This window comes from Myodes glareolus, chromosome 3 (assembly GCF_982192425.1).
Source record: "Myodes glareolus chromosome 3, mMyoGla1.1, whole genome shotgun sequence".
Taxonomy (NCBI): domain Eukaryota; kingdom Metazoa; phylum Chordata; class Mammalia; order Rodentia; family Cricetidae; genus Myodes; species Myodes glareolus.
The window spans coordinates 52,885,601-52,908,489 of record NC_142028.1 but is presented as its reverse complement, the minus strand read 5'-3'; the positions used below and the strand labels follow the sequence as shown (position 1 = coordinate 52,908,489).

Here is a 22,889-nt window from a genome sequence, read left to right as displayed (position 1 = left end):
CTCACAACAATCCACTCCACTTCTGTGTCCAATCTCTATTCTCCTCATCACCAGACAAGAGAGTCTTAGTCCGTACTTTGGGCGGGGGGGGGGGGGGGGGGCGGGCAATAGACTCTGGATAATTGTTTTTCAAACTCTTCAAAGAAACTTGGTTTTTAAGCTCAATTAGATTTGGTGTTTGTGTGTGTGTGTGTGTGTGTGAGAGAGAGAGAGAGAGACAGACAGACAGACAGACAGACAGACAGACAGAGAGACAGAGACAGAGAGACAGAGAGAGACGAGAGATAAAGACAGATAAAGAGATAGAGAGAGAGACAGACAGACATTGGCGTTTGCTAACAGTTATCTCTTCCTAAATTTCCAGGAAAGGAAGGGGTCATGTTTACTTCTTGGGGAGCATTTATCTCATTAGAGAGACTTCATGAAGTCTGAAGAAGCATTCATTGTCATTTTGATAAGGCCAGGAAATTTGAATCTGTTAATCCCTATGATTCATCCTTATAATCCCACCACACAATTTTAGAGAGTGGAAATTTCCCCAATCCAAATTCTTAACTGGAAAGATTTGCATTTGGTTCTTGTTTCTATCAAAATTGCATTAACCGTCCTGAAAACAAAAGCAAAAGCCAACAAGGAGAACAAACTCTGTCTTTGAAGAACAACAAACAGCAGGAGTCGATGGGATTCCTACAACTAATCCATTCCCTTTTGAAGTTTCGCCGCCAATGTTACATGGGTTAAACTGAAATCAATGCGGTTCTCCATTACTTGAGTCTTTCAAAGAAAAAGAATAGTCTCGAATCAACTTTTATCATCACAGAGTATTTTCATATGTTTTGATGGCTTACATAAAAAGCTCTGGAGTTGGAGCATCCGTGGCTTAAAGCCAGCTCCCCAGATATCCTGTATTGATATGGGGGCATGTGCATTGTCGCCAGCTCCATCTTCCATTCTTTGGCTGGAGATAATAGCAGCAACCACCTGAACTGTTTTAATCAGCTCAATGGATTGTCACCCATAAATTCTTTTAACACACAACTGGGCTAATTGTAAATAATCGGCATATATACACTGTTATTGTTACTCTAACCATTGTTGCTTCTCAAAGCACTCCTAAGTGGTTTCCCTGGAGGCATGCAACATCAACAGCTACAGTCTTGTACTTTTAATTACGTATTATGATCTTCCTGTTTCTTCAGTTTAACTAACTCTCTACTGTTAAGTCTCAGGGATCATTTCCCTAGCACTGTGCTATTGGTATAAGTGGCCTGGCGGAGCAAATCCTTTACATACGTGCTGTGCTTCCTCCCTCTGCCACCCAGGACATACTTACCCTTCGTCCATATTGCACCCTCTTCACCCAATGCTTTTGACACTGTCCGGCAATAGATTAGAAAGAGCTCAAGACGAAATGCATTTGCTCCCTCTGTGGCAGACGCTTACTGAATTTTGAGTAAAATATAACCTGTTCTGGTGTAGTTCAGTTATCTTGTCTTTGGTTTCCTGAAAAACGTATGAAAAATGTATCCAATATTTTCTGTTCTCTCACCCTTCAGCTCTTACATCAATTTTGTGTAATGTTCACAGTGGCTGTGCTTTATTTCTGAGAATTCATCCAGATTTGTCAGTCATATATATGGCTTCAAAGAAATCTCTTCCTCCTTTACACAATGAAACTTATACTTAAAAAAATAGTCTTCACGGATTTTTTTTTTTTGTTTCCCTGAAGTCAGAGTCACTTTGATAGAAATCCAATGTAATCACTCTTTTCAAGAAACTTGGAGTATTTATGATTCAGAATTACCTAATAAAAGACCTATGTTTGCAGCTAATTACTAAATTATAATGGTATTATCTTTTTGAAAGAAGCAAATCCTCTGAGCAGGCCCTGCAATTGCAAGACTTTGTATTTGGTGCTTTCAGACAAAACAGAATAACATAGGGAGATGTTTGTCACACACACTAAACAGCTCTTTAGATCATTAATTTCCTTTAGTTCAGATGTTCTTAACAGCTTTTGAAATGTGGAAATCTGGTGAAAAAAAAATCTATGGGTCTCATCAAAAAGAATCTTCTTGAAAGACTAGGGTAAGGTCTGGGCGATGACTCGGAATCTTTACAAAGCAGCATCAGTTCAAAGTCCATTTACAATTCTAGGAAGACAGAGAAAGGGGTTCCCTGGAGCAAGGCACTTAGCTAGACATGCCATACTAGCAAGCTCTGAGTTCAGTTGAGAGACGATGCTTCCATGAATAAGATGGAAAGCCATTAGAACCATTAAAGTAGCTTCCCAGTGTCAACCTTGGGCCTCCATACATGTGTGCACGTGTGTGCTCATATACAAATACACACAGACACACACATGCTGAAGACACACATACTAACACATCTGCACCCACCTGTGAATTTGCACACATGCATGCATGCCACACATAGATACCAAAATTTAGTAGAATATATTGTATCATAAATCAAAGCAATTGTGTAACATTTCAGGATTATATGCAAATATATGCGCTGACTAACAACTTATTAATAAACTCATTTATGAGCTGATAGTTTACAAATATATACTGTGTACACAAATATATACTTTAAAATGTAAATAATTCGGTTGAGATGATAAGAAGCAATACTCTATGGTAACAGAAAAAGTTGCATAAATTGATAGAAAAATATTTTTAATTCCTATTGGTGCTAAAATTACATATGGTGATGACCTTCCCACAACAGTGCCTTTCTTGTCTGTATTTCTGATGGAAAGAAATTCTTAACTTCAGTTAGAACTCAAAAAACTAAAACACTTATGCTTCACTTGAGTGTTATGGAGCTATAAGATGAAGTTAGTTGGGCTTTTGCTCTCGAGTAAGAGTTTCTGTGTAATTTTCTCTAACACAACACTCTATTTCTCAAAAAGCAACAGCGTTTGGAAAGCTTAGACTCATTCCAGCAGTCACAAAGGAACGAAAGATAGTGACTAAGGACATTTTCCCAACGAGAAAGAAAATGTGTCTCCTGCACCCGGCCGTCTTTCCGAGTGGTAAAATTAGCGGTCCCGTTTTGTGCTTCATCACTTTGCATAGTCTTCTGTCACACACTGAAGTTCAAAGGCAATCTCAGAACAGGGACGCAGGCAGAGTTAGCCAATGGCAGGACTCCACAACTGCAAACCCCCGTGATTACTTGAGAATATTGACATAAGATCAGGGATGCATCCGGGGAACTAGTTGGATGACTGTTGAATGCTTGTCTCTTTTTATTTAGGACCAGCCTTTTGGGGAAGATGTTCACATGTACTTAATCCTCTCATTTTATCTTTCATTCTCTTGACTCTTCAGAAATGTCAGTTACTCCAAACAACACTGTTCTGCCATGCAGGAACCCGTTTGTGGGAATTTATATTTTCCTTGAATGAAGATCACAGTGATATCGCTAGTGCCTGCCTTCTTCTACCCTTTCCCTGCTGTCAGCTCTCCACCTGTGCTCCTGACCAGACTTGCACTGAGATGGAAAGGCAGGTAGTTTCTTCCTACTTTCATTTCATGATAGTTACAAGTATTCGCTGCTGACAAACGCGCCTGTGAGCATGTAGGAAGATCAGGGGAACAGATTAAGAAACCACACAGTCCTTAATGGGAGAAGAAAGGTACCAAAAAAGAAAAAAATAACGGAAAAAAGTTATAGAGATATGCCTAACTGTGTCTACTGAAGTAGTCATTACAAATTTCATTTCTGTTTTGGAAGCTGTGACTCAGTGCTGTTTGGTGATGCGGCCAAGATCAATATCCAATCAATAATATCACCAGATCTCAAACACTGGATATGCGCAATTCCACAGACTCAGCTCTTCCACACCCTCGTTTCCAATGCCATAACCACTGCAATGGAAATATTTCCCAGTTCTTATCTTTTGAGCAATGATATTTTAGATCATTCTTAATATCTTAGGCAAAGATGTTGTACTTTATGTCACCATTAATGTAAATTTTTTGAACCTGGCTATGGCTACATAGACACATGCCCTTGTGAGCCTAAGAGATGGCAGATTAGTAGGAAAAGTGCTTGGCAAGCAAGCATGAGGATCTGAGTTCAAACCTTCAACACTCATGTAAAAAGTCAGAACCTCTGGCCTACATATACCCACAGGCACATGTGTGCACACAAGTGTACACACACACACACACACACACACACACACACACACACACACGCGCGCGCGCGCGCGTACCTACCTAAAGAAAGAAAGGAAAAATGAATGAATGAATGAATGAACAGGCACTTTTACCCATTTCCTTACTTCCCATACCTGATCATTGTATTTCTTAGTCTTTCTGGAAATAATAGCACTCAACTGCATGTAAAACCTTACCAGCTGACGCATAGCACTCACTATTTCTTTGAGCACCATTGGATGTCTAAAGTAGATCCCCTTGTTGGGGATGCAATCCAAGTTTTGATTCTTTCAACTGCTAGTGCATCCAAAGGACTGGCTTTTGTACTGATGGAAAAGGATAAAAGTTTGTCTAAATAGTTTTCTTCACATTGCAATAAGGTGAATGAGTGGGTGTTTTATACATATCTGTAACTAACTACAGGTTGCTCTTTCCAGAAGCATTCAAATAAATTGCAGTTTGGAGCATGAGATGCTGTGGGGTTCAGTTTTAACCCTGTGTCAGTTCCCTTCTTTAAACCATCACATGATAAGGAAAGTGAGACCAGTTCTAAATATATTCTTTCAAGTGTCAGTCACTATTCTCAGAGCCCACTATAAGATGAGATATATCTAATGTTAGATGATCAAAATTCAAGAAACACAACCCCAATCTCCAATTAGAGATCCTCATTTAGAACACTTTACATACTTATCAAATAAATGATTAAGAATAATGCAGACTTTCCATCCACATCAGCTAGATTCCCAGCTTTTCTTCCTGTGGTTCAAGTTGGTAGAGACTGATCACTTCTACAACAATGTGGGCTAACATTCACATCACTGCTTCCACTCTGTGCTGTACTAACTCAGGTGTTCTGACATTTCAAATTATCACTAGCCCTCCGAATTTCTCTCCTCCTGATTCACATGGCCATTCTTCTAACTCTAACTGGACTGCAGCTGGCTCTCCCTCCTGCTCCCCGCTGATGTACTTTGCCCAGACTCCCACCCATGTTGAAGCCAGAGTGGCTTTCAAAAGGCAAATGGGTCTATGCGATGGCCTCTCTGTGCAGAATGCCACTGAGAGCTTCTCATTGCCCTTGAAGGCAACAGTTCATTGTGGCTAATAAAAATACCATAGGGATTGATCTCTTTGCTCTACTTTCTTGCCAGTGTGTGATGCATTATCCACCATCATATACAGCCTGGACCCATGCCCGTGAGTGATGGATCTGGGACCATGACTCTTTCAAATGCCTCTTCTAAAATTGTAGAAAGGGATTTCTCTTCCAACCTGTTTAAATTTAAAAAGAAAAACAAGCACTTCCCTTTGTCAAACTTGAAGTTGGGCGGTTTTAATAATTGGAACATTTTTGTGAATTTTTCTGTTATTGCAAATGAATCCTCATAAAAACAAAGTGCAAAGAATCTACCCAGTTAATTACACAAGGTAGGAGATGCTGGGAGAGAGATGTGAGGACTAGGGAAGCCGAGCATATTTATGGAAACTAGGAGCTTAGATATTTGGGCCCCCAAAGATCTCTGATTAAAACACACTTTCCATGTCTCAGCAGGTTCATTTAATTTATATTACTAATGATAAAGTCATACTGTCCCTGCAGTTTCTGTTGGTGAGCAATATAAGTGTGATGATTGCGCATGCCTTGGTACCTTGTGCACATGTTTTATGTAGATATGTGTTCACATGTCTAACCAGAAGTCTGAGATATGATGTTAAGTTCCTACTGCAAGGCTGTGGAAACATTTGACTTAGTTTCACCTCCTATGTGTCAAACACTTCTTTAAACATTTTGCCACTGTCCTTCCCATTGAGGGGTGCACATGAAAAATATCAGGTGTTTTGCAAAGTCTAATTAGATTACTTAAAACAAATGGGCTTTTTGAAAAGGAATTATTATCATAATGGTTGCTGGAGGGAAAGCTCTTGCCCAGAAACCCAGATTCTATCCATGGCATCACAAAGAGAAAGGAAAAAAAATTAACAAAATGATGCTCAAGCATCCAGTATAATTGAATCTAATTCAGAACTGAAAAGTGTAATGGTTACACTAGGTTTAATGTGAGAGATGTTTGTGTTTGATTTAAAGCTTTAACAGTGTGATATGTTTTGTTCTTTTCAAATTTCTACTATACAAGTTTTAAAAATTCCAAATATAGAAAGACAAAAGCATCACTTCTAAGCTTGAGAATGGGACTCTATATGCTAGTTATAAGAGACCAAGAGTGTGTGAAATATTTTATAGCTGTGAAGATTGCACTATCAGATGGAGATATTTAAAAATTCAAGTGAGATTTGTCCCCCAAATATCTTTAGGCTTGCAGAATTTCTGATCTGTTTATTAACCAGGCAAAACATATTGCTTTTTCTTGATCTAAGCATAGTTGATTCTGCCACTGAAGCTATCTTCGTTCTTCTACCCTTTGAAGAGATGTTTTATTTCCAAATATTTTTGTCCCCATACAAAGATAAGCAAGCCAAATCAGATCCCATGTCCCTCCTCCAAGCCATGTGTGGTTTGGTTTGCCAGTGTCAAGGGCTAGGGTATTAAAATGATTAATCCATACGGTTCATTGTGTCTTTAATGATTGGACATTGTGGGATCTGAACTCCAGCTTTTATTTCAGCCACGAGTGGGACAGCACTGCAGAGCAGAAGCCCAGTGCCCCACACTTCCTCCTCACTGACCTCCGCAAGTAGCAGTTTCTAACTCTGCCTCATTCAAAGCTAAGGTTCCTTTCCCATTCAGATCACCCTGCCCGAGATAGACATAGGTGCTTAGATAAACCAACTATATGAAGGACATGCTTAAAGATTTACCATCCCCAGTGACTTCCCCAAACTTCTCAGTCTTTAATCTTAGTTATTTAAATGAACACAAGAGCGGGGCCATCCCGTCTTGACTCTATTTCACAGCAGGTGTTTTTTGAAGGATAAAGCTCTGTCTTACTTATTGGAAGATGGGAATAAATGACCTGATCCTGTTGTCCATTATTTATGCGACTTTGGACCAAGCTATTTCAAGTTCTGTGACCTTATGTCCCCTTATTAATAAGAAAAGGCGCGACAAGATTTTCTCATACAACCTTCAGACAACTAGCATGGGGCATAGATGTGCAATAGATTGTGAACTGGACCTACAGGACCTTGCACGGGGCTGGAGGAAGCCCATTTATAACAAGAATCTAAACATATTGTAGCATATTTGAGATTAAGAACAAAAATGAAATAATGTGAAGATCCAAAAAATGAACGACTTTGGTTATGCAGTTTTGTTAGTAAATGTAATGCTAGGCATATAGCTGCCGAACTACTGATGTAATTCAGTGTTTATTAATGGAGGAAGTTGTTCATGCTAATTTATGAGTGAGGAAATTACGTTATTAATGTTTTGCTTCATCTTATTTATAAATGATATCATTGCGTGTTTTTGCAAAACTTATGCAATTTAAAGCATTACAGAATACATGATATTGCTCTTCCTTTTGAGGAGAAGGTCTAAGTGGCTGTGGGTGATAGGAATTGCAGTGATTTTTTTTCCACTTGCATTTTTTAATTTTATGAATAAAATATACATGATTTATATGAGGCATATACATAGAGATGCATGCTAGAAATTCCAACTAAATCCAGAATATAATCTTGAAAATGCATCTGTCTTTCATTCCTTAGTCTCTAGCCCACGATCATGGTGTCAGAGCTGGCATCAGTTCAGAGTCAACTCTTGGCCTCTATTGCCCCCACTGCAAATATCCAAACTAGGAAATCGTTCTTCCTCATCCACGAATGCCATGCACTTCTGAACTGTCTCATTTCCAGCCTCTTCTAACTCATTTCCATAAAGATCGTCAATTTACACCTTGTTTCCAAAGCACAGAATGCATTTTTCTCTCTGTAGGGTCTTCATGCTTTCCTCACTCTAAGCCCAGGCATAGATGACGGCTTCTCTAACACTCAGTTTGTATCTATAGCCTGCCTGTCACAACATGGCCAAGCTATGTTTCAACTCTTGGGTTACATGGACCAATTTGCAACACCTATAATTTCTTTGACTCTATTGGCTTATTCTTTCTTTTCTCTATGCTATTTTTGAGTGCTTGCATGGTCAAGTAGCTCCAACAGAGAGATAAACAAAAAATGTCCATGCCTTTCAGTAATTACTAATTTCACCACAGCCCTCTTTCACTTAAATCCACCGAGTTAGGTGTGAGCTTTATTACATACCACCTCTCCGTGAAAACCATACTGGCAGAAGTTATAGGCATGCTGTATGTTATTTGGATTTACTCATCCCATAAAATGACTGTTTTTTAACAAATAGAAGATATTAAATATAAACATCCTACTAGAATATGTAGAGAATGCTAAACTATTTAATTCAATTCATGTGACTATATGTCCTTCAGTCTTCCATCATGAAGTTCTTCCCATTGTGTGTTTTTGAAGATTAAACTCGATTCCCAGTTAGTATTCTTCAGCCTCTATAATCACGAGAATTAGTGATTTCTTGTAATTGTGTGTGAGAGTGATGATTGACAGACTGACCTCCTGACGTAAAACTCCTGTCTTGGAATAAATTGTATCACAGAACTTGTATTTGGTGCCTTGGCTTAGAGCCCACAGGCCATGGAGTTGCTCTTTAGTTTACATGGGCTGTAACTAGAACATTAAGAGCATACTGACTTTGATAGCTCTAACGTATTCAGTCCTATAAATACACTGTGTTTCCAAATTGTGTTATTTAAGGGGAAAAAAACCAAACAGCATCCTCAGTGCTATTTCTTCTTGACTTAATCACCAAATAATATGCACTTATTTAAGAATATGAACTATTTATTACTTATATATTTTTCTCTTTTACTGTATTTTATTATTTAAAAATCTATTAGTTGTTATTTTTATAAAGGTTAGTTGATAAGGAGTATTAAAAGTTTCTTTATGAGACATAAAAATTCTCAATAATTTCCAAATTCTTGATAGTGTGTTAAAGCGACTCCTTATTATAGCTATTTTCATCCGAACCTGCTAAGTTCATTAGTAAACAAAACAAGGCCATATCCCTTTTTCAGTTTTCAGAGGAAAACCTGTGCCAGTCTAAGGTACTGGCCATGGTTCTATGGTTTAGTGAGTGAGATTACACCCTGAGAAAGTTTCTTTCAAATTACCTTTATCCATTCTATGGTATTTCAAGTTCAGCTAATGAACCTGTGCTTCTCTGAATCCTGGCGACTGGGACACGCTGCCAGAATTTCTTTCCCTAGTTGAATTCTAAGTTCCTTGAGCATCCAAACTGTTGTGTCTTCCTAGGATAATTCTGTGGTGAAAACATTCACTGATTTGATTTATGTAATTTCATATATTTTATAAACTAAATTCTGCTTCTACAGTAGAATAAGTTATCCTATGGGTCTAGACGCGCACACTGTGAACTGAGAAAATAGCTTTAAGATACACGGGGAAGATGTTGTCTTTTATTGATATGTGGTGTGAATACAGAATGTGATACTGTCTTCATCATCTAGAGGATTTGGTTTGTAAAGATCTTATGTATTATCATGTATTTAATATGTTAGTTATTTTATGTGTACGTCTTCATATGATGGGGAGCATTTGCATGTGTGCGTGAGGAGGTCAGACGCATCAATCTACAGGCACCTTCCACCATTCCCTTGAGACAGGATCCCTCATGGGCCTGGAGCCTCACCGTGAAGAATGATTTAGTTGACTCCTGAGTTTCCAGGGACCCTTCTGTGGTTGTCTCCCATCCTGCAGTACTAGGTAGGAGTGCTGACTTGCAGTGTTGTGCCCACTTTTTCATTTGGATTCTGGGGATCTGATTCAAGCTTTCGCAGCTACAGGCAGACCCTCTAATGACTGAACCCTCCTTCCCCCCACCCCGACTCTGTAGATTGCATTAAATTTATAAAATTTAAACATGAGATATTTAAATGTCTCTTTTTGTACCTCTGGAAGAAATTTGGTTTTCTGTCATTACTAATAAAATTTCTACACAGGAAAATCTGGAGCCAAATATCCCGGTGTATGCCTGTCATCTCTGGGTGGGAGGTCCAAAGATCCTGAGCTCATAGTCAGTATAGGGTGCAAAGGCTTTCAGGCGAAGGAAGCAGGAGCAGCAACCGCGGCAGCAGAAATGACTGCTAAGTCAATGAGGAGCTACAGTGCAGACCGTGCCGCCTGTAATTGGAGACTAGAATTTATGAAATGTCACCCTTACCTTCTACAAGGCTGCTTCTCCTTTCAAAGGCTACACTGGCAAGGGGAAACGTCAAAGGAGAAATAGCACCTGGTATCTAATCTAATACTATGCTCCTGTGAGCTGTCCCTTCTACATTCTAGAAGCTACGCACTGTCACAACTACTACCATTGCCCTTGCTTTCTGTCTCTGCTGTACATTTATTTCCTGGCAGGCTCAAATGATGTCTAAAATGGTTGAAATGGTTGCTGCTACCTACTGAGTGATGTCTTCATTTCATCTGTTCATCTTCCTCCTCCCCCCTCTTTTTTTTTTAAACTAATGGTCTGGTGAGCACCTCATGTAGGTGCATTTTATTAGGAAGTATTCCCTCTAAATGTGGCTCCGAAGCTGAGAGAAATGGGCCATAATCATATAAATGTAAAGTATCTTTGTAGAATTTACCAGAAATGGAATGTCCTTATCCCAGGGCATAGACTGTAAGAGACTTTTTCCTCTGCCTGTAAGATTGTTCTTTCTACCCATGTTGATTAGGTATATCACATTGATGACTGTTGTGACATACACAAAAATGAGCAGCTCTCTGGCAGTCTCTATTAGAAAGTTGAAATCTCTCTGGTTCTGGTTGCCTATCATTTTCTTCTTCCTGATGAGATAAAATGGACAGGCTCTCAGTCTGTATGAATTGTTTCACTCCTAGTTCATAAAACTGTAATTAATAATGATGAACTAAGATCATCCTGGATTTGATGTACTGCCCTATCCTCATTGAAAAGGAGTCTTTAAATCTGCAGTTGAACAACTTATGGGGCTTCACACTGATTAATTCATCTGGTCAGAGTCTCGAGGCTGACATGGCATCTTCTCAGCCATCCATTGGGATCAACGTCATCACTTTACATGAAATGAACTTACTCGTTTATAGGCTTAATGGGAGCAAGATTTCAACTGTCGGCTGTGGATGTGCTTCTGGAATTTAATTTGTTGATCTATGAGACCACAGAAGACCTCATCTTTTCCTGAACTATCTAAACATAAAATGATCTGATATTTGAACTTTAGTAGAAGGCCAATTCATTTAAAGTAAGTAGTCTTCTTTTCTGAAATGTTTAGTGGTTTATCACCAACACGTCATGTTCTTAAGAAAATCTTACTCCTCATGGAGAGAGATGCTAGGAATCCGGTCACCACAGGACAGGCTTAGGGTGGTTATGATTTGAGGCAGCACAGATTCTTTTATCCTGTTTGCTGATGCCACAACCTGTTTCTCTCTGAAAAGAAAAAAAAAAAGCTTCTACCTGAATCTGTCTGTCAAGGCTTTACTAACCAGAGTGAAGACTTCTGACTGAAATGCTATTTGTCCTTTCTAGGGACTTGGAGTCTAAAGAAAGAGACAGAGAAGAAAGAACATAGAGGTCGTTCATTCTGGGAGTGGTACCCTGTGTGTATTGTCTCACTCTCAAGCTCATCAGAGTCATATTAGTTCCTGTTGTGTATGGACCTCACATTTTCCTTGGGGCAATGAGCCACTCCCATGCCTTCAATCAATTCCATTCTCATTAATGTAACATCTTAATATTCCTTAAGTCCACATCTTAATATTCCTCTCAATAAATGATGAGGTTCTTTTTAAAATTTGCTTGGATCTTGAAAAGTAACCTGCCAATCCTTGGTAGGTCTTTATGTTCTTGGAAAAATAAAACACAGAGAGATATATCCTATTGTACTTTGAACCCTATCATTAGTGAAGATGATTCAGGGCCTAGGAGAGGCTCCATGCTGTGAGTTCCCCACCTATACCCACAGAACACTGTTGTGTTGTCTACAAATGTTTTAATTGCCCATTTCCTCTACTTTTGAAGCATGAAATATTTATCCTGTTCTAGCACCATCAAGATTGTGATTTCTTCTCATAAAAGTTTTTTTTTACTTAATTTCCTTTGCTTCTACAAGAACATACAAATATCTATCAGCATGCACAAAACTCAAGTCCAAGTGGATCAAGGACCTCAACATAAATCCAGTTACATTAAAAACCTGATAGAAGACAAAGTGGAAAGTAGCCTTAAATTCATTGGCACAGGATACTACTTCTTAAATATAACACCAGTAGCAAAAGTAAACAAGACAAAACACCAGCCTAGAGAAGAGGAAAAGATTTTCACCAACCCCACATCTGACAGAAGGCTGATTTCCAAAATATATGAAGAACTCAAGAAACTATAAATCAAAATACAAAATAGTCCAATTAAAAAATGGGGTACAGAGCTAAACAGAGAACTCTGATCAGAAGAAACTCAAATGGCCAAAAGACATTTAAAGAATTTCTCAACATCCTTAATCATCAGGGAAATTCAAATCAAAATGACTCTGAGATACCATCTTGCACTTATCAGAGTGGCTGAGATAAAAAATAATGAGAAGAGCTTATGTCAGAGAGGATGTGGAATCAGGGGAACACTCCTCCACTGATGGCAAGAGTGCAACATCCACTTTGAAAAATCAGTATGGTGGTTTCTTAGAAAATTGGGAATCAATCTATCTCAATACCTCTCTTGGGCATATACCCAAAAGATAATCATGCCACAAGGACACTTCCTAAATAATGTTCATAACAGCATTATTCATAATAACCAGAATCTGGAAACAACTTAGATGGCCCTCAACTGAAGAATGGATAAAGAAAATGTGGTCCATTTACACAATGGAATATTACTCAGCTGTAAAAATCAATGACGTCATGAAATTTTCAGGCAAATGGATGGAACTAAAAAAAAATAATAATAATAATCCCAAGTGAGGTAACCCAGACTCAGAAAGACAAACACAGAATACACTCACTTATAAGTGGATATTAGAAAAAATGCAAAGAATAACCAGACTACATCTCCAGCTCCAGAGAATCTAGGTAACAAGGAGAACCTGAAGATGGACACATGGATCGCCCTGTGAAGAAGATTTAGATGAGATCTCCTGGGTAAACTGGGGGCTAAGCAGGCAGGGGGAGGGAAAGGGGAATGAGAACATAAGGGAACAGAATGGTTGAGGGGGATAGAGTGGGAGAGCAATAAAGTGATATCTTGATAGAGAAAGCCACTATGGGGTTATGGGGAAATGTGGTGCTAAGGGAATTCCCAAGAATCCACAGTTAACCCCAGTTAAGACTCCTAGTAATAGCGGAGAGGGTGCCCAAACTAGCCTTTCGCTGTAATCAGATTGGTGAATGCCGCAACTATCATCATAGAGCCTTCATCCAATAACTGATGGAACCAGATGTAAAGATCCACAACCAAGCACCAACTGACCTCTGGGAATCCAGTCAGAGATGGAGGAGGGAATGTATGCACAAGGAACATCAAGATCATGATGGAGAAATCTACAGAGACAGCTGAACCAAGCTCATGGAAAATCATGAACTCTAGGCACCTGTGGAGTCTTCAGTGGTGAAGCTTGCACTATCTGAGGAGTCCCTAATAGAAGGACCAGGATCTATCCCTGCATGAGCTAACTTATTGGAGCCCATTCCTTCCCTATGGTGGGAAGTCATTTTCGGCCTCAATGTAATGGGGAGGAACTTGGTCCTCCTGCCCGAACTTAATGTGACAGACTTTCCTGATTCTCCATAGGAGTCCTTACCCGTTGGAAGGAGTGAATTGGAGGATTTCTGTGAGGAAGGCAAGGAGGAAGCAGGAGGAGGGATGGGAGGGACAACTGTGGTTGTAATGTAAAATGAAATTTAAAAAATACATAAAATAAAAATAAATATATAAAAATATATTTAAGATATATACACTTACATATATTTAAACTATACTTATGTTTTATTATTTTTATTTATTTATTATATTTATACTATTTTATATATATTTAAAAAGAACAGCCTCCACATCTTTCATCTCTGAGTGAAATCTGAAGCGATCTTTTACTTGTCTATGTGACTAAATATCTCCTAAGTCTTTCTGCCCCAAGAGAGTTCACTCCCCCACATTATCCATTCTTCCTTTTCCCATTCTGCTCCACTAAGCGTCTATGATGTCATCACAAGCCAGAAGTCTGCACTGGAGTCCTTTCTGGTGCCTTGCATAGAGGCATCAGCCAGCTCTCAGCCCAGATTCCTCATATCTTCATTCCCTTTCTACCCTGCCTCTGTTGTTACAGCCTTTCCTCTTACCATTCTTTGCTAGGTCAGGTGCACATGTTTCTAAGGTTCTGAGCAATTACCTGTGTGGAATTTCCTGTATATCACTTGCCAAGCTTTGAATATATCATTCCCGAAACTTATGTTGGGGTGGGAAAATAGAGCAGGAAAGTCCTGAGCAACTATAGGGATTTTGACCATGGTCACCTCAGCCTCAGAAACTAGAATCCTTAGACACTAAATGTCTTTGTTGCATGCATTGTATGTTCTTTGGTATTCTGTGATCCAAAATTCAAATGCATAAAGACTAAGACAGCTCTTATTTTATTTATTTATACAACTTCCAAGGACATGTTTTTATGTGTAACTTCTCTTGTCAGCTACACTTAAAAACAAAACAGCATACTATTATCTTTTCTTTAGCTGTATTTTGCTAATTGCATAATAAATAATAGCTAATGATTCTATCCCATGTTTACAGAATAAAACTATCTCATCTTAAGATAGGCTGTTCGCATAAACTAACAATTTAAAACAGACAATCCAGTGGCTTAGTTTTTAGGGCAGATATTAAAAAGAAATCACATTTTGAAATGGGAATTATATGAGTGACAAAACTGACATGTCTTAATATTTGGACCTTATAATAGAGCACCTGGACATCAAGTTTCTTGAGAGCAGAAACCTCATTTCTGCATGTTTCTTCACTTAGTATATTGTGTATGCGCTCAAAAGGATCCCCATCAAATGGTTATTAAATTGAATAAAACTAGTGTTTTGGAATCATTTTAGTATTCATGACCTGAAATTGACTTTAGAAGAGCTGGTCAAGCTGCCTTCAGTGAGAGGCTAGTCCAGTGGATTTAGGAATGCTGATACATGATATATGTGAGTCTCTCATTCCCCACTGCCATTTGCAGATATACAGAGTTGAGGCATTTGGAGCCTCCTTTGCATTGCGTAAAAAGGAGAACTTGGGAAATATGGATTTGGCAGCCTCTGTGCTGCTTTTGAGTCATGTAGATTATCAGTCTCTACTTTTGACAGAATGATAACCTATGCGTTCAAGCGTCCGAGTCACTGCTGGTCTGTGCTGAGAGGAGAAGGGATGAGCTGTGTTTTCTTCCTCCCTCTGCTTGTGATGGAGGCAAAGAGAATACCACACTGACACAGCATCCGGTAACTACCCTCTTAAAGGACGATGTGGTAATTCAGTTCTCTCCCTCTCGCATCCTGACTTCTGCCATGGCTTGCTCAAATGAATTAATATGCACACCTGTGTGAATAGCAGTGGCTAGGTAGGTGATAAGTGGATACATCTACCTATGAAGCAACGTTTACAGAAAACCAGTTCTTAGAGAATTCTCCAAGACGTTCTTTAGAGATATAAACTCTGAGAACGGAAGTCACAAACTGGCCACCTGCCCGTTGCAATGGACCCATGGAAGCTGGCTTTGTTTCCTCCACACGGTATGACTGTTGTTATTATTGTTGTTGTGGCTATTATTACTTAATCCTTAGCAATCAGGAGATTTCCCATCAAAATCCAGATTCCCAGTGTCTCCTAAGAATCAGGAGATACTCTAAGAAATTGCTTGCAATTCAAACACTGGTGGTGCCGTGATTTTCAACTGTAAATGGCCACAATTTCAGGGCTCCTATCCCTTTATCTGGATGTTTCTCATCTGTATCAAATGGTATAAGGTACAAGCACAGAAATGCTTACCCAGAATGCTCCCTGACTTAATGGGAGTATTGCACACCAAACTATTCCACCTGTAATTTTCACCCCAATTTCTATGTTATATCAATTTCTCCTCCATGTAGTTTTTCACATTGGGGCCTATTTTCTCCCTGTCCTTGTTGTGAGTTTTATCGAGATCTTGCTTTTCTTGCTCTGGGCTGCTGAAAGGATTCACTCTTTGCCCTTCTCCCTTCTCTTCTTCTTCTACTCCCTTTTGAGCCTGTGATTCAATATACTGGTTCTTACTCTCAGATCTGTAGGGCAACATGGAGTCCGGGGCTATCTATTTGAAACGACGTTGGAACTCAGCTAATTTCCCCTTCATTTTTGTTCATTCACAAACAAATAATGAGCTATCATGCACCAGAGAACTCCCTGCTAGCCACTCTGGTGGTGTGGCCCCCAGCAGTGTCTTGTTTTCCTCCCGTGGTGATTAGTCTTTTCAGCCTCCTGAATCTACTCTTTTGGGAAATAGCTGATCTTTTCTGCTGCTTGTTTCCTAATATTGTCCTGTTCTCTCATTGTCTCAGAACAAGGATTCCCTGAGTGTGGGGCCTAGAAGTCTTATTATAAAGTAAAATGTCCTGCGCTTTGGGATGTTTTCTATGGCTCCACTTATCTTAAATTGCTTCAGGAATAAGAGAGACAATAGATGGTACATAGATACATATTCAAATAGATAGTTGGATGGATAGAGATAGATAGGGAGGTAGATAGATAGATGATAGATAGATAGATGATAGATAGATAGATAGATAGATGATAGATAGATAGATGATAGATAGATAGATAGATAGATAGATAGATAGATAGATAGATAGATGATAGATAGATAGAAAAATATGTGTGTGAGTAGATTAATATATAATCAGTTCAACAGATACATAGACAGATAAAGATAGATGGGTATGTAGTTAGATGATTTATAGGTAGATAGAAAGACAAGTAGATAAATAATAGGTTCATACATAACAACTCATAGATACATAGATATCTATGTCTGAACTTTGGGAAGTCTAGCATTTGTAGGTGGTACAAAAGGCGTTGGTAGACTTCTAGGTGGTTTGAGAAAGGTGGAAATAAAATTGAATTCATGTTAAAATTAGTGCATTCCAATCAGTGTTGTGTAAGCTCTGTTGATCCCAAGTATTGATAAAATCCCTGGGTGTGGCTTTCCCCAGCTCCTTGACATCACCCTGGGAGCCGTCAGGCCATTGAGCCACATAAGGAGGCTCACACAAGAGCTGTTGACCCCTCAGTCAAAATCAAGACGATCGAACCATCAACTCCTTGGAGGGAGTATATTTCTTTTTACTGGGCTCTAGCACCCTCATACCTTCTCTCCCATAGTGGTATGCTTAAAAGATACTGATTTAGACTGGTTGAGTGTAGAGTTGTGAGTGCAGAGCTGTCAGAAGATAAAAATTTACAGCAGCACCAGTCCGTAGTAAGGTAGTGATAGTGAGTCTAGTCCTGGTTGCCTGATCAGTAGAAATCATGCATTCTCTGGGTACCCTTTGTTGACTACCCCAGTGGGTACCTGCTTCAGTGCTGCTCATACAGTGGGGAGAATTTACCAACAGGTCTGGAGTGGGAAAACAGAGGCACTGCTCTAAGAGAAGTGTTTGTATTGTTTAATTAAGGTAAAAAGTCTTTCCTGGGTAGCTTGAAGCATGTTTTTCATTTCTTTAAAGTAGGACAGTAGGGAAGAAAGAGGTAGAATTTTATTTGACAGAGTTAGGAGAGTTATTAATATAAATTACAATAATAATCATCATCATCATAATAATAATTGAATTTACAACTCGGAGACAAGTGTCTGAGATTCTGTTTATAATTCATCAGTCCTGCAAGTTTAAACATGACCCAGATCTTTTTCAGCCTCAGTCCCTCCATCTGTAAGATGGGGCAACTCTATTACCGAGGAGATTGTATTAAGAAACTAATAGAAGAACATAAATAACCTGATAAAATACATGTAGCACTTAAGAATACAAACATTTCCATGAGTAAGCCAAGCTCTCAAAAATACTATTTTTTAGGCTTGAGACTTCATCTTGATAGATTGTTCCTGTTAAGAGTATAAAGTGTCCTTCTCCATCTCTTCTGATTGATTTTAGTTTGAAGTCTATTTTGTTAGATATTAGGATAGCTACACCCACTTGTTTCTTAGGTTCATTTGATTGGAAAATTATCCAGCAACTGATGGAAGCAGAGGTAGAGAGCCACAGCAGAGCACTGGGCTGAGTTCCCAAAGTCCAATTGAAAAGTAAAAGGAGTGAGAATATGAACAAAGAGGTTAAGACCATGATGGGGACACCACTCAGTTTACCTGAGCTAATGGGAGCTCACCAACTCCAGCCAGACAGGGAAGGAATCAGCATGGATCTTAACTAAACTATTTGAATGTGGATAATAGTTGTATGGCTGGGGCAGACTACGGGGCCACTGGCAATGGCACCGAGACTTAAATGTTTTTTGGGGAACCTATTCTCTTTGGATAGATACCTTGCTTGGCCTAGATATAATAGGGAGGGCCTTGGACCTTCCCCAAAGCAATGTGCCTTACCCTCTCTGAGGAGTGGGTGGGGGTAAGGTGGAGAGGTTAGGTGGAGGGAATGGGACGAGGGAAGGGAGTGGGAACTGGGATCGGTATGTAAAATGGAGAAAAGATAGTTTGTTTTCATTTTTAAGAAAAGTAAAATAAAATTTAAAAGACCACTATTTGTCAAACATGTTTTCAACAGGGCAAGAAACATAGAAATCATAGACCCTCATTCTTCATGTGATACACAAAGCTAACACCAAGGAAGGAAATAAGGCCTGTGGTAGTTGAACAGCAAGCTATGGCCACAGAGCTGAGAAGCAGCTGAGCTGAGATTTAAAGCCATGGATGACTGCTTTCAAATGCTGTATTCTTTCTGCTGAGCCCATTAATGTCCCCCCCTCCCCACCGCAACCTTTTTTTTGCCAACCCATACACTTTTTCTTAGCAGCAAAAATGAAAGACATTTATGTTCGAAACTAACTCATCCTGATAATTCCCAATTAAGATGTTGTCATCTAGCATCTGGCTCCATTTCCTTTTATGAAATATTGTAAACATAATTTGAGTATAGCTTAAATGAAGTGTCCAAATGGGATAAAAACAGGTCACCTGGGAAATTAGATCTTATAGATTACAAGAATTCAATGCCTAAGTTGTACTTAATGGACATAATTTTTTAAAGAGAAATCTCTGGAAATGATTGGTGTATTGCTTTCATCATTACTTCCACTTAAGTCTACAGTGTAGAGCAATTAAAATCAAAATAAATAATATAAACTTCCTGATATACAGTAGCAAATGGCAGCTTCAGTTAATAGACTCAAGATTCACAGGAAAAACCTGGAAGTGGGTCTTTGACCGAAGTTCATATTTCCCCTTTACCTTGTTTTAAAAAGATTTTTGGATAAAAATATCAGATAATTTTCTGGCCCTGAAACTTTTTTAAGATGTGATTTCAAAAATACTTTATGTGAGTTTACCTGAAATACAATCTCTGGTGTGTGTGTGTGTGTGTGTGTAAAGGTATGTATATAAATGTACATGCCTGTTAACGTGTGTGTAGATAAAGGGGGAGGGAGGAGGAGAGGGAAGATGAGCAGCCAAAAGTTGATGTTGGGTATCATCAATTATTCTATGCCTTAGTTTTTGAGACAGGGTTCTCAAGGAACCTAGAGTTCACTGATTCAGCTAACCTAACTGTGACGAGCAATCCTCGGGGATCTTCCTCTTCCTGTCTCCTCAGCCCCGAGACTGCAGGCATTTGCCACCATGTCTAGCTTCTGTACAGATATAAGAGATCCAGACTCTTGATTCTCCTGCTTCCATGGCAGACACTTGACTAAGCCTCCTTCCTTCCTCTTACAGAGAGGAGACCTTACTATTAATTGATTATTGCCCAATTGGATAAAAGAAATTATTAATTTTTAGTTGAATGCTTTCAAAATGAGGGTCGAAGTAGGATGGAATTAAGGATAAGAGTACATAATGACGTTGCACACTAACTAGCGTTGATTTAAACACAGTAGGAAAGCATTCTTTAGAGCATACATTTTGTGCTGCCAGGTGACTGAACCATCTTTTCCCCTTAGCCTGGTGAGGTGATAGTTAAGCCCATGTACTGTCAAGGTCTGTAACCTGGGATCCAGTCCCAGTACTCACGCCTCCTGATTTTGCAAGTTTAGGCAAGTCCTTTGGACTCTTTAAGGCTCAGTTTTCTCATTGGTGAATTATTGATAATAACTGCTTCCTAGGTTGGTCAGGATGATTCAGCATAAACACCAATAAATGCCAATAAACATGCCAGTGTGGTTAATGCTATCAGTATTGTCTGGGGTTTGTATCACCTTCTCAACTTAGTCCTTAGCCTCTTCTGTGACCTTATAAAACAAAAGCTGTTCCTTCATAACAGAATGGCTTAATGGCTTTATAAGGAAGACGCATATACCTATTTCTATAAAATATCAAGTTGGTTTCCTTTAAGAGGCTTGAAGATGTCCATGAAAACAAAAGGCTATAAAGACAGTCCTTCTAGTAACTAATCACGGGCTTGGACTTATTTTCAGAAGCAGCACTAACTTGTACTCATCAAAGGAGAACATATTGATTTGTGTGTGTATTTCAAGCAGTGCTCTTACGCATGCTGGGCCTGTGGTCGCAGCACCCTCCTCTGGGGACGGTGGCTTCTTTAACTGCAGTGAATGGCGATTCTATTTGTAGGCATCCTTGCCGACAGCACACCTTCCTTTCTGTGATGATTATTTAAGTCCTCAGATTACCCTGCCTTCCTGCGGTGAAGAAAAATCCACCTCTAGCCCCTCCAGCCCTTCCAGCCCCTCCAGCTCCTAAAAAGCAGTCATTCTCAACTTTCCTTAAGCTGTTGACCCTTGAATTTATAGTCGCTCATGTTGTGGTGACTCCACCATAAAATTATTTCATAACTGTAATTTTGCTACTGTTATGAATGATAGTGGAAATATCATCTGCTATGCGAACCCAAGGGGTCGCCACCCACAGATTGAGAACCACTGCTCCAGAGACGCTGCTAAGTCTTTCGAATTGTGGAATCTGTTTTCGGCAACCCAAAGACTACAGAGAGTTTCAACACTGAAGGCCCTCAAAGTGCAGTTCAGGCCCCATGTGTGTAATGACAGAAAGTCAGAATGCAGGTCTCCCTTGAGCCCCGGGGTCATGCTTGTCCCTCCAGAGCCATCATCGGATTGTAAACAAAAGTACCATTTTTTTTTTTTTTACAGCAGCAGAAGCAAAATCCAGAGGACAGTGACTTACCTTCCTTCAACCAAGGAATGTTATTTTTGTCATTTTCAAAGTGCTCAGTCGTTCTTACTTTTATCTTTTCCAACTCAGTTTCTGACATCTGAGGGGGAAACAGAGTTTGTGACATAAGAAATGCATCGAAACCACACATTATGAGCACCGTTTTACATTCGGAGACTCTTCACATGTTATGGTAAAATCTCCTGTCCCCAGTGTTGGGAGCCCTGTTTCATTGAGCCTTCCTTCCCTTTGATCCGCTCGTGTTATTTTAAAACCCTGACCGTGAGAACCGAACTCTGTGCTGCGCCGTGTTCCAGCCAGGACTTCAGCGCTCTGCAGCAAAGCCCAAGCCCGAGTACGATCTGAGAGCTCTCAGATATCCGTGAATAACAGATTCCTAACCAGACTCCGACTTGTCACAAATAAGCAAGCATTTGGCTACTGTTTAGTTTCTTTTAATGCCGTAGAGAAAAGTGTGCTAAACAGTAAACTGCAAAGATACAGAAAACAACCCAACACTGTGGGATCTTTTCAGGAATTCATTGACTAAAGTAAAGGTCTTCCTACCTAAACTGGCTAACGTGAGACCCCTCCCCACCCCGAAGGTGTCCAGCAAGCCTTTTGTGCACCTTCGGAGCAGAGCCCTTGGCCTTCAGTGCTCGCTGGCTGGGCAGGGTCTCCTCAGTTCAGCACCTTGGAGTACTTACCTGTGTATTACAGAAGGAGGAAGCCCGAGGTGTGGGAGTGGGATGCGGTGCGTGGCAGCCTCGCTTCTCTCTGGGTGTCCAGCATTCCTCTACCCTGGCAGAAGTGAGCAGAGAGGCAAACACGCTCCCTCCCTGGGTGGTGCTAGATTTGTATGGCTGCCAGAATCATCCAACTTGCGGCTGAGAGTTGTTGTTGTTGCTTTTTTTTTTAAAGGTAATATAAAGCCTGTGGTTTAAAACAATAAAACCTCCTCCAGGCTGACACTTATTTAAAATGACACTCTACCAAACAGGCTGCAAACAATGAAATCTTTTCCAATGCACAGAGTGACCTCCGTCCCCTTCCCTTCCTACCCACCATTCATTACTTAGTATTAATATTAAAAGGTGCCTCAAGAACATACTGGAAACATATACACAAACTACTTGGTTTAAAAGAGAGATCTCTAAAGCTGAATTCCCCAGATGTACATTCTCTGGCTGCTGTTTTGAAAATCATTTTTCCTTAACATTTTATAAGAACTAAGAAAACACTGAATTTTTGATTTTGTCATTTGCAGATATTCTCCAAAGGATTTGGAACGACGTCA

At 39.6% G+C, this 22,889-nt stretch overlaps 1 protein-coding gene across 1 annotated transcript in view; it reads right to left on the bottom strand.

Annotated features, from left to right (window-relative positions):
* Mdfic2 (MyoD family inhibitor domain containing 2) overlaps window positions 1-22,417 on the bottom strand; it is a 113,513-nt gene extending 91,096 nt beyond the window's left edge. Inside the window, exons 1-2 of the mRNA XM_048438361.3 lie at window positions 22,300-22,417; window positions 21,605-21,692 (exon numbers count right to left, since the gene is read on the bottom strand). Coding sequence (XP_048294318.1) covers window positions 21,605-21,692 — 88 coding nt within the window. The 5' untranslated portion in view covers window positions 22,300-22,417. The remainder of the gene's footprint in view (window positions 1-21,604; window positions 21,693-22,299) is intronic.
* Window positions 22,418-22,889: the final 472 nt, after the last annotated feature.